The sequence below is a fragment of the Sycon ciliatum genome, chromosome 7 (assembly GCF_964019385.1).
Source record: "Sycon ciliatum chromosome 7, ocSycCili1.1, whole genome shotgun sequence".
In the NCBI taxonomy this organism is placed as follows: domain Eukaryota; kingdom Metazoa; phylum Porifera; class Calcarea; order Leucosolenida; family Sycettidae; genus Sycon; species Sycon ciliatum.
The window spans coordinates 18,335,261-18,353,531 of record NC_088649.1 but is presented as its reverse complement, the minus strand read 5'-3'; the positions used below and the strand labels follow the sequence as shown (position 1 = coordinate 18,353,531).

Sequence of the window (18,271 nt, the reverse complement as noted above, 5' to 3'; positions counted from 1 at the left end):
ATCTGCAATTTGTTTTTTTTGTGCATGTACGATGTATACATGGCTGTGTACACAAGCGGTCCTAATGATTGTCGTAATGACCTCCACTGATGCCCTGCGCACGAAACCAGCAAGGAACAAAGATCTCAGGCATAGGCTGCAAATATTCTCACATCTCAATTCCCCCCCCCCCCCCTAACTTTGGCATTGGCCAGACTAGCGCACATTGGTCTTTGTGATACTAGCTTGGGCATTGGACCATACATAGTGTAGCAAATTGTATACAGCAAGTGCTGCCTATGTCCTGATAATACAACGCGTAATAGTTCCCAAACAGGCCGGCTTGTGTTGTTGGCAATTCCTTGTTGAAACTTATTTCTTCACATCGGCCTTTTGTTCTTCCAATTCTAAATTTTCTAAGTTTTGAAATTGGTATTGGTAGGGAGCAAAGGATTGTATTGAGCATAGGTCGCTAGTCACAGTTCATTTTGAATGTAAGAGCATCCGTCCCTGGCACAGTGGTCGGCAGTCGCTAGCTTGTGACTGCATCTGATGGCGTATGCTTACTCTTCCGATTGTAGGAATCTGGAACAGAACATGATTCTTAATCTTTGCTTTTACTCTTCCGATTGTAGGAATCTGGAACAGAACATGATTCTATCACTTCCAGCCAACCTCTTTCAGAACCTTCCAATTTTACATACAGTGTAAGTATGTACAGTCCTGCTCACATACATACCAGCCATCCAGGGTTCCCCGGGACAGTCCAGCAAATAGCGTGTTTGTCCAGGGGTCCAGGGATGTCGTGCGAAAGTCCTGGGATAGAGATGGGACTTTTGAAATCGATGTTTTTCTAGGTTTTTTATGACGATTTTTCAGTGTTTCCTCGAACTAGATCTGTTGTATACATCTCTACCTCTATGCATTATCTGTTTGTTTCAGATGCAAATTCCTCTAGCAACAGATATGACAGCTAGCGCAGTAGACTTCACTGGCCCGGGACAAGTCGAACAGTTGAGGAAGTAGAGACTCCAGCAAGAAGCGTATGAGGATAGCTTATTACTAGTACTTCAGATAATCAAATGCACCCTGAGCAGCCCATGAAAGTGGAACTGGTGAAAACTGGTACGGCCATGGGAACACCAGCCGTACCAGTGGCGAAGGCCCTGTGATTGTATCCACAAAAAGAGCCGTTTTTCTTTCAAGCACGATTGGATTCACAAATACAGCGCCGCACAGAGTTCTATGGGCAAGAGCTACTGTATAAGCAGAAATGTTCATCTGGAATACAATTTCGTCTTTTTCATGTGGCACTGCAATGGATTGCCTGTAATGAACAGAATTGTTTTTAAAGTAGGCAGTTACAGCTCAATGCAATGATATCCATTTTTGCTTGAGCAGCTGTCATGACAAATTCATCTGCTCACATGATTGATGCGCTAAAAGGCGAGCAGTGTGAAAGCAGTGTGAAAGCAAGTGTAGGTTGGAGAAATGCAGATGAGAAAGGCACAAGTATGTGAGTGGGTATGTGAGTGTTGGTATGTTCAGTGAAGAGTGTAAGTGCGGTAACAAATTCTTTCTGCATTTCTCCAATTTACACTTGCTTTCACACTGCTCGCTGCTCATGTAATCACGCCTCCAATAGTGCTTGCTTTAGAATATTAGTGTTTCTTGTACTAGTTTTTAGATTTAATACTATTCACTTTATGGTACCATAAATAACTTTCCTTTGTAGTCCAACTCTCAGTGTGATGAAGATTTCTGATGATTATCATATGAAACAACGTTCAAATCATAAAAATTTACAAAAAATTAATATTGTTCCATTGTTCTCGTGGTATGAGTGCGCTCACTTTACTTTCATCCATATTATGTTTCTTGTCTCCACGCCGACTTTATAATATTTACTATTACCCGAAAGATGTAACAGTGTGCTGACAGTGCTCAACACCATGGAGGCAGAGCATAATACAGTACAATAGTAACTCAAAGCTTGTTTGCTGCGATTTCAAGTTTCATGCTCTCGCAATCATCAGGCAACAAATGTTCTGTAATATTTACTATTATAGTTTCGGTAGTGGACAGCAGTTCATGACTCATTTCCATGTGTCCCTTCTGTTTTCTACATTTCCTTTGAAGGCTTTTGCAGAAGAACAATATCACCAGACTACCAGAAGACTTACTCCAACCCATTAATGGAACTCTAGCTCTACTGTAAGCACGAGCACTTGCGCTTGTTATATTCAATAGTGCTAGATTCCATTTCCCCTCAACAGTTTCATAAACTTACTGCAGTAATCCATGTGGGATGCATGCAGGGATGGACCCTGCATGCAGTGCCGTTCCAAGTCATCCTTGTCTTTTGTGTCCTGCTAGCTAGTATGGTCTCGAGACTCAACACGTACTTTAGCACTTTGGCTACACATGTCTTGGTATATCTGTCGGCTGTTCCCGCGGCAGCAGCCAGACCCTGATAGTGATGGGTGAAGTGACCCGAACCAACGAAATAACTGTGGGTGGCCCTACAGTCTGTCCACAAAAGAATGCCGTGTTTCTCAGCTACACAGTTATGGTTCACTTATTATAAAGTTATCGAGTCACAACGTCGTCTACGCGGAATGCCTCTGCACGTACTTTTTTTTGTAAAAAAAACTACTGATATTATTTGGCAATCAGAGTACTAACTATGCGGTGACCATGCTTTATTACAATAGTACCACACATGGGAGAGAAATGTGAATGTGAAATGTACATATGAAAAGACCTACACTGTTGTGAATTCCATCAGAAATCCAAGAGAGCTCGATACCAGGAAGGTAGAGCCGTGACACACTAGTCAGAACAGCAGATGGCTTGATCAGTCACAACTTAAAGTTTCATGCCATCTCAGGCACTCATCAGGTGAGTGCCTGAGATGGCATGAAACTTTAAGTTGTGACTGATCAAGCCATCTGTTGTTCTGACTAGTATGAAAAGACCTACATGTACATTTCAAAGGATCAGTCGAGTTCTCCCAATCCTTTCAAAAAATGTACATTTCACATTCACATTTCTCTCGCATGTTTGTTGCTATTGTAATAGAGCACGGTTACCGCACAGTTAATACTCTTGATTGCCATATTTAAGTTGCTGTCTCCGAAACGCTTGTTTACCTATTAATGATTTGATGTCAAGATCTGAATCCGCGAGAAAATATTGCGTGGAAAAGCCAAGCGGAGCGTCCTTCAACTATTGTACTTTTGTTGTTTGCTGTCGTCGTCTTCTTCCTCGAAGAATGATCATTGCAATAGTATGGCCAGACTGGCTGAAATGCTGCGAACGCGTCATGAAAGTAGAGGATGATTAGGTGAAAGCTGACGACATCGAGGAGCAGCTTCAGGAGGCTTTTATTGTGCATCTTGATGATGAAAATGATGATAGCTCCTCTGCTTCCGATGACAGCGGAGGTGAATAAACTGAAGAAAAAACTAAAAAAATCCGTATCATCATCAAACTCGGATACTGAGCCAATAAATTTAAATAAAATAGGAGAAATCACATGGGAACGAGTAGTGAAGCAACTATCACACGCATTACGCATGACTCTCAGCGATCGCATGTGCATTACTCTATCTCTCGATGCTGTTTCTCTTTCATCTTTGCTGCGCTGAGAGTCAGAATTGCTTGACAACCTTGGCCAGTGTTTTTGATCACCACCACCCACCACATCATGTCTAACCACACTCCATTCTTAGCCATCCCGGAAGGGAGAACGGTAGAGATCGTGGGTCAGGCCAGCATTGAGCCAAATGCGGTTACATTTGCTCACAACTGCAGCGTTACTGTATGCTCGTGTATTGAAACGTCTGAAGTCTCACCGGGCAATTGTTGCCCCCCCCCCCCCCCTTAACTTTGGCATTGGTCAGTGTTTGCATTGAGTCTTCTACGCACATTCCAAAGTCTACATGCCTCCGGAAAAGCAAGACAACATCAGGCTTTGAGGACAACCATTTTTTTTAAACCGTGTCTTGTTTATAGAATAAAATAATACTACTCCGATACTGAGCCAGTAATAAAATGTAAAAAAAGAGAAGAAACACATGAGAACGAGTTATGCAGCAACTATCCACGACTGTAACAAGATGATAAACGGTCAGAAAGTGCGATAACAGGGCACAAAACTGACAGGCTACTGAGACATTCAGCGACCGGAGACCTAGCTCTAACACATCTAGCGCTGAAGGTAATCAGGAGCTCGTGGCGAGAGATTCAGCTCAAGCTGGTGGGGATGGTGCTGTGCTTGGGCTGCTCGAGTGTGGCGATGACGTGGCGGTATAGCCGGCGGGGGACACATGGCTGCAACTTGAGGCAGACCATGGCCACACATCAGTTTGTACAGTAGGCAGAGAGCAGAGACCTTTCGCCGAACAAGGAGGCTGGGAAGAATCGTACCAGGGCCAATGACATTTAGGGCGCGGAGCTGGACAGCATCCAGCATGGCCAGGTGTGAGGGGGCTGATCCCATCCACGCAAGGGGGGGGGGGGCATATTCCAGCATTGGCCGGACGAATCCTTTGTAAACAGTCACCCTGCCCGCGTGGCTGAGGAGGGGTGCTGCCTTCCGCAGGAGGCCCAGCCGCTGCTTAGCACGTGATGCCACTTGCCGAAGGTGGAGTCTGTAGCTCAGTTTAGAATCAAACGTCACTCCGAGCACCTTCACAGATTCATCTGGTGGGAGAGGAGTTCCGCCAAATGACAGCTGGGGAGGCACTGTATCCTTCCGCTGGTGCGACAGAGTGATAGTTTGCGATTTTGATGGCTCAAACGCAATCTTCCATCTCTTGCCCCAGGCATGAAGCTCATCTAGGCTGCGTTGTAGTGAGGCATTCGAGGCTTGGTCAAGGAGGGAGTACAAAGTTGTATCATCAGCAAAAGTGTTCAGGTTTGTAACATGCGACAAGCAGCTTGAAATGTCGTTTACGTACACGAGGAACAATGTAGGTCCAAGGATACTACCTTGTGGGACGCCAGCCTGGACAGGGTGCACCGATGAGCTCTAGCCATGAACGACAGCTTTGATGGTGCGACATTGCAGGTAGTGGGTAAGCCATGCGAGCAGTGAACCCCCTATCCCCAGCTGGCGGGCCTTGTAAAGTACGCCAGCATGAGACACTTTTTCAAAAGCCCCCGCTATGTCCACGGCAACTGCTTGCATAGCTCCACCTTCTGCCATGGCATTGGCCCATTCATACTGTAGGACAGTCAGGAGGTCTGCAGCTCCGGTGCCACATCTCCAGTGCGCAAACCAACAGCCTTCCAACTTGGAAGGTTCATACTTTTTTGCGCCCTGCTATCGCACTTTCTGACCGTTTATCATCTTGTTACAGTCGTGGATAGTTGCTGCATAACTCGTTATCATGTGTTTCTACTCTTTTTTTTTAAATAATACTACATCTGAATTTTAGAAAAAAACAAGTCTGAAAAAGACCCAGCTCGGAAGCCAAACTTCCAGGCCAGAGGAGCATGCGCAGTCAGCTGGCCACGCTACTCGTACAACAAACACGTGATTTATATGGATGCGGGTGTCGTGCCATCACACGTATAAGAGCGAGAAAAGAACCGTTTAGCACGCGTCGCACACAGCAGAAACTACAGCACAGAGTAATGAGGAATGCAATGCAAAGAAGTGAATCATGCCATGACAATAATAATTGATATAATGTATTTCATAGAGTGCAACATACATTCTGAACAGCTAGACTAACGCACAGTGGCGCTTGTCATACATGTACTAGCTTTGGCATTGGACCATACGTAGTACAGTGACACCTGTCTAAGACCACCGCTCTAGGAACCTTCAGAATCTGGTCTCTGTTACCAGGTGGTCTCCGTATCCAGGGTCATTTGACTGGAAATAGCATCCCTTGGTCTTGGTTCCAGTGGTCTTCTGGGACAGGTGGTTGCCTTATCCGAGTGGTCGCTTTGACAGGTTTTACTGTATATCAAACTGTATGCAGCAGGTGTTGCGTATGTCCTGATAATACAACGCGTAATAGTTCCCAAACAGGTCGGCTTGTGTGGTTGGCAATTCCTTGTTGACACTTTTTTCTTTACATTGGCCTTTTGTTCTTCCAATTCTAAATTTTCTAAGTTTTGAAATTGGTAATGGTAGGGAGCAAAGGATTGTATTGAGCATAGGTCGCTAGTCACAGTTCATTTTGAATGTAAGAGCATCCGTCCCTGGCACAGTGGTCGGCAGTCGCTAGCTTGTGACTGCATCTGATGGCGTATGCTATAATCTTTGCTTTTACTCTTCCGATTGTAGGAATCTGGAACAGAACATGATTCTATCACTTCCAGCCAACCTCTTTCAGAACCTTGCACAGTTACATACAGTGTACGTATGTAGTGTACGCTTCTCATTGGCTGAATTTGAAATAAACGAGAAGCATTGTTCTTTCGAATGATGAACATCTGCGATGCGTGTTTTCTGTTTTGTTTTGTGTTTTTTTTTCTATTTTATTTTATTTTTGATGCTGGTGTCATGGTAATGACACAGAAGGTCGCGCAAGCGCGGAAAAGGCGCTTGCGCAGTTTGAATCTGTCTCTTTTTTGTCTTGCATTGCAAGGGCCCATCCACCCGCCCTTGTGTTTGCCGTACTAATATAATTACGGTGTGCGGTGCCAGCTGTTGGCAGGCTTGTTTTGTTTTTTGTTTTGTTTCGTTTTGTGCTGTTGTTGTTACTAGTTAGGGATCAGTACCTTCCTATCCATAGAATTTTATCGATGTTACCCTTCAAGAATAATGCAATATGGCTGCCCGCAGCCAACCCTGCACTTGTTATGGCTGATGTGAGGTATGAGAAAGAACAGTCCTGCTCACATACATACCAGCCATCCAGGGTTCCCCGGGACAGTCCAGCAAATAGCGTGTTTGTCCTGGGGTCCAGGGATGTCATGCGAAAGTCCTGGGATAGAGATGGGACTTTTGAAATCGATGTTTTTCTATTTTTTATGACGATTTTTCAGTGTTTCCTCGAACTAGATCTGTTGTATGTCTCTACCTCTATGCATTTTCTGTTTGTTTCACTTGCAAATTCCTCTAGCAACAGATATAACAGCTAGCGCAGTAGTCTTCACTGGACAAGAAGAACAGTTGAGGAAGTAGAGACTCCAGCAAGAAGCGTATGAGGATAGCTTATTACTAGTACTTCAGATAATCAATTGCACCCTGAGCAGCCCATGAAAGTGGAACTGGTGAAAACTGGTACGGCCATGGAAACACCAGCCGTACCAGTGGCGAAGGCCCTGTGACTTTATCCACAAAAAAAGAGCCGTTTTTCTTTCAAGCACGATTGGATTCACAAATACAGTGCCGCACAGAGTTCTATGGGCAAGAGCTACTGTATAAGCAGAAATGTTCGTCTGAAATATAATTTCGTCTTTTTCGTCCAAGGAGCTTTTGGACTAAATTAAATGCCGGACTAATGTCGATTTGTCCAGCTTTTCAATACACTCCTATGATCCATGGACGAATTTTACAACCGGAGAAACTCCCTTTCATTGGAAATTATTGACCGACGAAATTTTCTGCCTGTACAGTACATGTTTTGCAAAGGGTATTCATGTCATATCTTCAGCGACGTCAGTGGTGAGAATGATCTGGAGCCACGCTGCTAGAAAAAAAACATGTGGCACTGCAACGGATTGCCTGTAGTCAACAGAAAATTTTTAAACGATGCAGTTACAGCTCAATGTAATGATATCCATTTTGCTTGAGCAGCACACATGAAAAATTCATCTGCTCACATGATTGATGCGCTAAAAGGCGAGCAGCGTGAAAGCAGTGTGAAAGCAAGTGTAGATTGGAGAAATGCAGATGAGAAAGGTACAAGTATGTGAGTGGGTATGTGAGTGTTGGTATGTTCAGTGAAGAGTGTAAGTACGATGAACAAATTCTTTCTGCATTTCTCCAATCTACACTTGCTTTCACGCTGCTCGCTGCTCATGTAATCACGCCTCCAATAGTGCTAGCTTTAGAATATTAGTGTCTCTTGGGTTAGTTTTAGATCTAATAATGTTCACTTTGTGGTACCATAAATAACTTTCCTTTGTTGTCCAACTCTCAATGTGATGAAGATTTCTGATGATTATCATAATAATGAAAACAACGTTCAAAACATAAAATATTGTTCCATTGTTCTTGTGGTATGAGTGCGCTCACTTTACTTTCATCGATATTAGGTTTCTTGTCTCCACGCCGACTTTATAATATTTACTATTACTCGAAGGATGTACCCAGTGTGCTGACAGTGCTCAACACCATGGCGGAGGCAGAGCGTAATACAGAACAGAAAAACAAGGACAATCAAGGCTTGTTTGCTGCGATTTCAAGTCTCATGCTCTCGCAATCATAAGGCAACAAATGTTCTGTAATACAAAATTACTGTTTCAGTAGTGGACAGCAGTTCATAACTCATTTCCATGTGTCCTTTCTGTTTTCCACATTTCCTTTGAAGGTTTTTGCAGAAGAACAATATCACCAGACTACCAGAAGACTTACTCCAACCCATTAATGGAACTCTAACTAAACTGTAAGAACGAGCACTTGCGCTTGTTATATTCAATAATGCTAGATTCTATCTCCCCCTCAACAGTTTCATAAACTTACTGCAGTAATCCATGTGGGATGCATGCAGGGATGGACCCTACATGCAGCGCCTTTCCAAGTCATCCCTCTCTTTTTGTGTCCTGCTAGCTAGTATGGTCTGCAGACTCGACACGTACTTTAGCACTTTGGCTACACATGTCTTGGTACATCTGTCGGCTGTTCCAGCAACTGAAAGTGTTCTTGTCACTCCTGCATCTGCTTGCGAGTTTTCAATGTGTCAACACGTCGCACGCCTTTGTACTTTCCCGACTCCTCCCGCTGGTGCCCAATTTCTACTTATACCAGAACTTCGAGCCGATAGTGGCGAAATGTCTTAAGCCCATAGACCTTTCTATCATTTGTTTTGGCCAAGAGACAGCCGAGTTACACCGGGTTGCATTTTGAAAAGAAGACACATCACAGTGGTATCGATACATCCATATTTTGGGCCTCAAAGGGTTAAACCCTACATCTGGACACACGCATATAACCCGATTTTGAACACATCAGTCTCTCTTACCCTTGTGAACTTATGTTTTTATGCATCACACCTTGAATATGAGCCTCTTGAATGTCCAGTTTGCAGTTCTGAGTTGATTAAGGAAAATATTCAGTCTAGGCGAAAATAGGAAAATATTCAGTCTAGGCGAGTGTTGCTTGAAAGCAGTATACCTACGGCAATTGCCCCACTTGTTCCTGGTCTTACAAAGGAAGAGAACAATTGATTTTGAGGTGGCATGATACCAGCGAAACAACTGGAGTCAACTTGTGACCTTTGACAGTGCAAGAGCATCAGAAGTACTATGTTCTTTCCTTTGCAGCATTAGGCATTGTTGCACCTGAAGGCACCTGTCGCACCTGTGGGCACACATACAATCCTTGCCTGCACTTTGGAACTGTTTCCGTTGCCTGTGTCCTCTTTTCTCTTTGCTTGCATGTATTGCTGAGGGAACATAATAATATTATTAAGCTGGTCTGATCCCTACATTGCATTCGCCGCGCACACTCATCCGGTAGAAATGTGTAAAGAATAATGATAGTAATTTTAAAGAGTCAGCGTGGAGAAAGCAATTTTATGAGTGCAATAAAGAGTATAATAGATGCAGATATGGCCAGACAACGAGTTAATGGAATTTTAAAGGATTTTTATTATTCAAAAATCGATTTTCGTGTTCCGCTCTTCAGTGAATATTATTGGAACTGAGGGTAAAAAAATCCTAAATCCAAAAATCCTTTAAAATTCCATTAACTCGCTGTTGTCTGGCCATGTCTGAAAGCGCGCTTTCATAAGATTTTGCGAATAGTCAAAAAAGATCAACAGGACTTATGTCTGGTGGAATACTCAACACAGCTTAAATTTGTTCAGTTTGTTCTGTTAGCAGGATGAGCTATATCGCAGTGAAAATTCTTTTATGCAATTAAGAGTCCATATCTATAGGAAAGAGATTCTGCAACAGATTGGTCCAGCTAGCCGATTGTCGATTTCCCTGGGAAATTTTCCGGCCCGCATATAGACTTCCAATGCTCATCCACGTCTTTGGTAGGAATCAGAGAGCCAATCTCTGGTGAGAAGGCAATACTGCCTGTGCTTTAAACAAGGGCGTCGGACACGCTACGGTCACTACGGTATTGGCCATACCACTCTTTGTCTCGGGCATGGTAGATCTACTCTGTGAATCAAAAAAGGCACTGATTTGGGCTCAAAATTTCAAACGTTTCATAGGAGCCACCCCAACTCCACGAGTAAATTGTAGTTCAGATGGCTGACCGTACCACCCAAAATACCTTCCGCCGCCTCTGTTAAGTGAAAGAATACAACAACATTTCCACAAGCGAGTAATCTATGATGCCTGCGTGTTGTGCGTCTTCCTCTATGGCTCTGAATCCTGGCCTGTGCTGCGTCGCGATGAAGATCGTCTGGACTGTTTCCACCGCCAGTGCGTCCGTGCTATCCTTGGCGTATCGCGCATGGACCAGGAAGCAGACCACATCGCCAACAGCGAGCTGCGTGTGCGCTGGGGTAATAGTGATCTGCTTTCTGACATCCTGCGTCGCTGGCGAATGCAGTGGCTTGGCCATGTTGCCCGCATGCCGGATGACCGCCTTCCGAAGCAGCTTCTGTTTGGTTGGCTGCCGCAGACCAGGCCAGCACATGGACCACGTCTCAGGTGGAAGGACCCCGTTCGCTCGGATCTTACTCTACTCTATGTACCAGAGTGGTACAAGTCCACACAAGAGCGACGAGAGTGGCGCAGCATCTATCTGCCCAGTGTGGACCGTCCTGCACTGGAGCCGGCTGCTCACTGTAACACCTGCAACAGAACATTCACCAAACAGTCGGGTCTTACGCGGCACAATTGCCTTGCTGAGCATAGGCTTCCGGTAGAGCTTCAGCGTGGTGCACGGCATTGCAGCACCTGCCGGCGTGGGTTTAAAAGTGCGGGGGGCCTGGCTGTTCACCGTTGTCAGCCATCACCATCTACAACAGTGGAGCCAACCGCTACTGCTCACGCCTCATCGCCTCCAGCCCAAGCATCTCTGCCCTCGGCGTCCCCACCCTGGTACGCTGTCTCGACTGAGCGCTGCTGCGATCATCACTGCAGTGTCTGTGACCGCTGCTGCAAATCGGCTTCAGGCTTCAGCCGCCACAACTGTCGGAGAGGCGGGTGCAAGCCTGTTGATCGTGGTCACTTTCCACATGAGTGCAAGTGTGGGAGACGTTTCCATTGGCTCCGCGACATCCGGCGACATGTCTGCAGGGCGTCATGACTGCACGCTCTCCTCTCCTCCCAAGCATCGGGGCGGCACAGCCAGTTACTGGCAGCTGTACACAAGGTCAAGGTGTGTGTGTGTGTGTGTGTGTGTGTGTGTGTGTGTGTGTGTGTGTGTGTGTGTGTGTGTGTGTGTACCTGTGCATGTGTGCGTGTACATGCATCTGTCTGGTTCTGTGTGTTTTGTATGTGTTCAAGCTACTGTGTACGTAACTGTGTGCATGTCACGTGTGTGCACATGTTCCTTTTGTTGCTGCTGGCGTATCCAGGGACTTATCTAATAATCCACTGCAGAAGACTCATCGCTTGTGCGCTGTGACCAATTACACTCTCAGCAGTACAGTTACTGTGATACTACCAACGGCTGTGGAGTTATTCGTCAACACTAGTAAGTACTTCTTGAAGTACACATTTTTTTCTTGAAGAACTATGCTTCTGCCGCTAATTTGCTTGTATTTTTTCCACGCCGCCGCAGTTTGCGCTTACCTTTGCCACAGGAATTCATGCCATTTTTTCCATAAAAACCAGCCACCTTCTTGATAGGTGACAGAATCAGTATGTATTTGAGAGACATGGTGGACATTGCATCTCAAACTTGCTGCGGACACAAGATCAAATTCCAAACCACCCAGCTTTCTCACAACAAGGACCAGCAAAACATTTGTCTCGATCCAGTCTCTCAATATTCTTTCAGCCGTACAGATCCGGACCAAACGATAATTATGAGCCACTTGCACTTCGAACAAGAAGAACTTCAAGTGGCTTCGGGAGGAGAAGAACAAGGACTTCGAGCTTAGGAGCTGGAAACAAAAAAAAGGCATTCCGAGTTGACACTCCATGCTGCTGGCTCTGTGGAAAGTAGCTAGTGCGTACAGGACCCATGCATCGCAGCTGGGCATATTGGATTTCAATGCACAAGCCTTCACGCCGGGTATGCGTCCATGGAGCTATGAAGCCAAGACCTCTGGTCGGCGGAGCTTAATGGGCCCCACCACCACACTCCATCATTCACCCCAGTGTCTGGAGATATGTGGATTTTGTAGGAAAAAAAGAAAGAAAAAAACACTAGCAGCGCCAACTGGCTTCATATGCAAGGCACGAAAGTATGGTACCTAAAACCTTCACGTCGTTTCTTTTGTGTGTTGTGTCGCTCCATGTCGATATATCGGATGTGTTTGGAGTCCCCGTAAGCTTTAGTCACCAGCAACGGTTGGCTATAAAAGATGCCCATTCCATTTCTAGAAGCTTTCGAGATGCGGATGGATTTCTGCTTGGAGATGGATGTCACCGCGAAGGACATGGCCTCCGACTTCTGTCGTCTGGTGCTGCCAGGGATCATTTGTTCCGTCATGTTGGCAGCCTAACCGTCAGCTTGGGAGGAAGGATTCAGTTCTGCTCGTTGTGGTAGATCTCAGTGTTTGCTCTAGGATTTCAAACCAACCAGGTACGCGTGTACCCGGCACAACTCCTGCAACTGAGCCAGAGTCGAGCATGTAACAAGTGCGACTACTACTGTGCATCAGGGAATGGTGAACGGAAAAGTATTTGAAGACTCCCTGATGCACATGGCTGGTTGTACAGGGAAACCTGTGACTAACGACCACCCCTTGGGGCCAGAGAAAGCGGTCTTTAGTGGCAGGTGGTCATTAGTTAGAGGTTTGCACCGCACAACCATTATAATGAATGTGAGACCGTCCGCGCCTGGTGAAGTGGTCTTTAGTACCAGGCTGGTTGCTAGTGACGGTGGTCTTTAGTCACAGGTTTTACTGAACGTGCATGAACGTAATGGGCACTGCTTGCATGTCCAGGCCGGCCTGCTTTGCGCCTGCACTAGCTGCAGCCTGTCATACCACGTGTCACTACATTGCAATAAGTAGGATCAGCGAGTACCTCTTGAACTAGGGTTGCAAGGAATATTCGAATATATTCAAATATATTCGTTTGGATACGCTGTGGAAGGAACATTTTCACCTTTGGTTCTAGAATGGATGGAGTGATATGTACATGTGTTATAATAATTACTATGTTGAGAAAAGGAACTATGACTCACAAGACTAGTGAACATGACTCGACTGTTTACTTGGTCAACAACGACAGGGGAATAGCCAGATCAGTCTTTCAGATTATTGTGCTATAGAGTATTCGATATTCGATTCGTTTAGGAAGATATTTGATTCGTCGAGATTTAGAATATTCGTTCCACCCCTACTTTGAAGCATAAAAAGTACTTGACATGACTTCCAACCGGGTCACAAGTGACCCGTTTTTTCTTTTTCCAAACGGGTCCAAGTACCCCAGCCGGGTCGCGAATCTGGCCGACCTGGCCCCGGAGCAGACACTGGATCATCAGGAGCAATCTGAAATGGCACAATATTGAACTCAGCATTGTGCGGACAGCGGTGTACATGTATATTCAGGACATTGCAAGGTATCTGTGTGTGTGGTGGTGCTGTGCCACGAGAAACTTCAACCAGGGTCTTCTGTCCTCTGCCTGCTCGATTGAATATCCACTTTGCGCGAACAACAAGCACAGCAATCGAGGCCTTTTTGCAATATAATTTTTTGGCTATCCTGGAGCTGAAAAAGAAGAAGAAGGCGTGCGGTAGATGAGACTCGAGTACACACATGCTCTCCCTACAGGTTCTGTAGATATTGCGTATAGATGCGCAATTTCGTGTGACGCAATTACTCCCCCCCCCCCCCCCCCCCCCCCCCCCCGCCACCACCATCTCCAATTTAGGAGCTGCGTGTGCACCTTTACCCTGGGGGGGCGGTGGTGTTCCTGCTCATGGGAAAAATTCAGTCTCATTGTCGTGAATATATATTTAATTTTTTCCACACCGTCCTAATAGGTTTTCTTGCAGGATAGCAGTCAAGACGCAGTTACAGCATCATTTTTGTTAGATAGATATATGGCCCGATATCTGAGACTTTCGACCTTCAGCTGGGGCTACGCGTTTTTTAAAACACTAAAAACAAATTTGTTCGCCAAAAAATCGATTCCGTCAAAGCAAAGTGCAGAGACCACAATGGCGGAAGAAAATTGAAGGCGATTCTTGTGTCAGTTGGTTATTGGGCTCACGGAGGGCAGCAGCCGCGATCCCATGGACGGTGATGCATCGCTCTTTGTGGATTATTATTATTATTCTTATTATTCTTACACCTTCCAGTGGCTAAAGATGAATCAGTGCCAATATAGATGAGGAGGGGGCATTTGCCAGCCATATCCTGTCAAGCGGCGACAGCTCTTCTAGTTCTGAGAGCGCATGTCAGGTGAATCGATCGCGCACAAGTGACACGCAGTAATTACCTGTCGGGGCGACGATGATGGGGACTTGGCCTGGATGAGTTTGATCAAGGCCAACCACAGTCTGAGTCATGTTAATGAATTGGTTTTTTTACAATATTGGAAGATCAGTGTGTTTGGAGCCACCAAAAACTGTTTCCATGTGATATCAATAGCCAACTAATATGGTACAGTATTTTGACTGTTCCGGTACTTCATTTCCAGCATTCCGTGACTTTATTGAGGTTGTGTAGTTGCAACAGCAGCAATAGCAGCATTAGAAGGAGAGGTGATTTACCTGTTCTCCTGGTGATGGACATACTTGACAGGATAGTCTGCAACAGATTTTGACGGAACACCATGATGCTTTTCTACATGGTCAATATTGGTCTGATGGCCGTGAAACAAAGTCACACTACTCTACAAAGGCTACACATCAAATTGCAATAAAAAATCAATTTCACCGAAACAGCCCCGAAGGTCGATTTTCTCAGATATTGGGCTATATGTAACTGAGATGTAGCGACAAACTCGGCCATTTGAAAAAATCTTAACCGTCCACCTCTCCACACTGCGTTCCTGGCCCACATCCACAACACCACTCCATAGCAAGGAAGTTTGTTCTTGGGTAGATATTCCATACCCTGCAGACAGAAGGAATGAGTCCGAGTATTTCTAGGGTAAAGTGGCGGAATTGCGCACTTTCTACATAGAGAAGTGGCACACCCAAAGAAGTTGAAGGTGACAAAGTTCTAAAGGTGATAATGAAACACACAGCGCTGCTGGAACATGCATACAGATGGGGCTAGAATTTGGACAAGCGCGTGAAGCAGACAATTTATTAGAAGTTCGCACTAACGTTGCCACCGCGGAGGCAGAGCGTAATACAGAACAACAAGGACAACCGACACTTGTTTGCTGCTACTTCAAGTTTCATGCTCTCTCAATCATCAGGCAACATCCTTCATCCTCGGATATTGCCTGATGATTGCGAGAGCATGAAACGTGAAGTAGCAGCAAACAGCCTTGATTGTCCTTGTTGTTTTGTAATGTTAGATGAAAGTCTGAATTAGTCTTGGCTAATGCCAGCATGCTTCCCTGTGTTTTTATTCTCCCGTCTAGACATCACTAAAGCCTTCTGTCATAGCAGCTGTGATTCACTCAGCGCTGTCACCACATGTGGTGATGCTCGGCGTTGGTGCAGAGGCACAGTGGGCACCTATCAATGTCTGAGTAAGTTGAATGTAGAACTGCCACGGTGGTATTTGTCATTGCAATGCCACATCATCCTCGGCTGTGCTGAGTATCTGATAATCTTTCTTTTTTTTATTCATTAGAGTGGATTCTTATCGTTGTCAATCACCCATTTGAATTAATTATTTTGTTGTTATTAAAGAGCATGTCGCTAGTTCACAATGTTTTACATGCGTTATGTATTTCAAATATAATTTACCCCTACCCCTCCCCCCCCCCCCCCTCTGGATGTGGCAAATGGGATTTCGGCCTTTGGCCTCTAGTTGGTGGATCTGATCTATCCTCCCCAGCATTTAGGAGCTGCACCTGACACCTGATCATGCGGTGGTGGCGTCCCACGGAAGCGGAAAGGTGGTTCTTGACCCGCCCGGTACGCCAAACCATGCAATTGATTTTATCCTAAATGCATACCTTAAATTGAGCCCCACTGATGTCCTTGCTTTCAACAAAATTGTTATCATCGCCATTTATTCTCTCTTTGTGTCGTCCTCGATTCTCAGGTACCGTGGATGCCTGTCTGAAGTTCCACTTACCTCATGTTACTGTGGTGTCTCTGAACGTTTCTGCCACATTCCAATGCGAGAACGGTTCTTATCCTCTTAACAGTATCACCACTGGATCCTGCCTGTATCACCCAAGAAACGATACATTCGGCTGGAGCGGCACCCGCACTTGCAAATGTAAGTACAATCTCCGGTTTATTTCGCCGATCTGAACATAAAGAGTGCAGGAACTTTTCTCTGCCGTCAGCTTGAATTGCAGTTTTCGGGCACTCTCCTCAAAAGCATTGCAAACAACCATAACCAACACATTGATTCTACTACTTCTCTTGCTTTGTAAACTGCTGCAGCTATTCTAAGCTATTGTCCTGCTATGAGCTTGGAAAGCACTGCGTATCAGTTCGGCGTTGGTAATGCAACAAATGGAATTGTCGGTTCAACTGTGATCTGTAATGATGGATACAGTCGAGTTGCTGGAACTAATGAAAGTATGTCAGGAACTGCCATTTGTTCGAGTGTCAATGAAACGCATGGAAGTTGGAACATCACTGGGGAGTGCAGGCGTAAGTATCACTGCTTATACAAAAAATTACTTCAATAATTATTAACTGGTTTTGAGGGAAAGAGACAAACGGAAAAAGTCTGAAGAACAATTGACTGTCACCACCAGGACTCGAACCAGGGACCCTCGCTTGTAGCCAGCGATGCTCTAACCACTGAGCTATGGTGTAGTCGTCATCCAAGCAGAGACCGCTCAACGTTTTCTTCAGACTTCGTAACTCACACTTCCTGTGAATCCACACAGGCGGGTGGGACCCAGCCCTCACTGTACCCACACACTTCACGTACAAACTAGCACGCGGGGAGCCCCAAGTCATAAAATATTAACTGGTTTTGAGGGAAAGAGACAAACGGGAAAAGTCTGAAGAAAAAATTGACTGTCACCACCAGGACTTGAACCAGGGACCCTCGCTTGTAGCCAGCAATGCTCTAACCACTGAGCTTATGGTGTAGTCGTCATCCAAGCAGAGACCGTTCAACGTTTTCTTCAGACTTCGTAACTCACACTTCCTGTGAATCCACACGGGCGGGTGGGACGCAGCCCTCACTGTACCCACACACTTCACGTACAAACTAGCACGCGGGAAGCCCCAAGTCATAAAAAATTAACTGGTTTTGAGGTAAAGAGACAAACGGGAAAAGTCTGAAGAAAAAATTGACTGTCACCACCAGGACTCGAACCAGGGACCCTCGCTTGTAGCCAGCGATGCTCTAACCACTGAGCTATGGTGTAGTCGTCATCCAAGCAGAGACCGTTCAACGTTTTCTTCAGACTTCGTAACTCACACTTCCTGTGAATCCACACAGGAGGGTGGATTATAATAATAATAGTTGGCCCAGAATCTGCGAAAACCAGGCTTAGGGTGAAAATCATTTTTTTGAGAAAAATGATGTTTTGTAAAAAGGTTGTGTCGCGTGGACGATCGAGTGCAGTGAAGTGGAACCAAAGAGAATCTCGCTTGTTTGAAGAAGTAGCAGTCATGGCAGGAAGGGTTTCAGCAGTCAGGGAAGTCAAAGGGCTTCCGGTAGAGTATTCCCTGCTACTCCTCTAGGCTCTAGTCACAACGAAGAGTTTTTGAGCTGATCGAACGGATTCCATTTCCTACACTCAGGGATGGCGAAATTTCTGCGCTAGCTGCTGCTTGCGGAATATGGTGAAGAAATCGTCTCCAGTTAGAGTCGTGATGGCGATAGCGAGGAGAACCTGGACGACATCGATCCAGCCAATCGAAGTACAGAGATACTAGCTGTTTCTGGGCCTCACGCAAAGGGAACGCGCGCAGCGGAGTTC

The 18,271-nt window shown here is 45.5% G+C and overlaps 1 protein-coding gene across 2 annotated transcripts in view; it reads left to right on the top strand.

The window, feature by feature from the left end:
• LOC135821148 (uncharacterized) overlaps window positions 1-18,271 on the top strand; it is a 127,467-nt gene that overhangs the window by 70,730 nt on the left and 38,466 nt on the right. For both annotated transcript variants that reach the window (XM_065334212.1, XM_065334211.1), the window contains 8 exons: window positions 615-686; window positions 2,119-2,193; window positions 6,284-6,355; window positions 8,478-8,552; window positions 11,649-11,767; window positions 15,788-15,898; window positions 16,420-16,599; window positions 16,770-16,982. In XM_065334212.1, coding sequence (XP_065190284.1) covers window positions 615-686; window positions 2,119-2,193; window positions 6,284-6,355; window positions 8,478-8,552; window positions 11,649-11,767; window positions 15,788-15,898; window positions 16,420-16,599; window positions 16,770-16,982 — 917 coding nt within the window. The remainder of the gene's footprint in view (window positions 1-614; window positions 687-2,118; window positions 2,194-6,283; window positions 6,356-8,477; window positions 8,553-11,648; window positions 11,768-15,787; window positions 15,899-16,419; window positions 16,600-16,769; window positions 16,983-18,271) is intronic.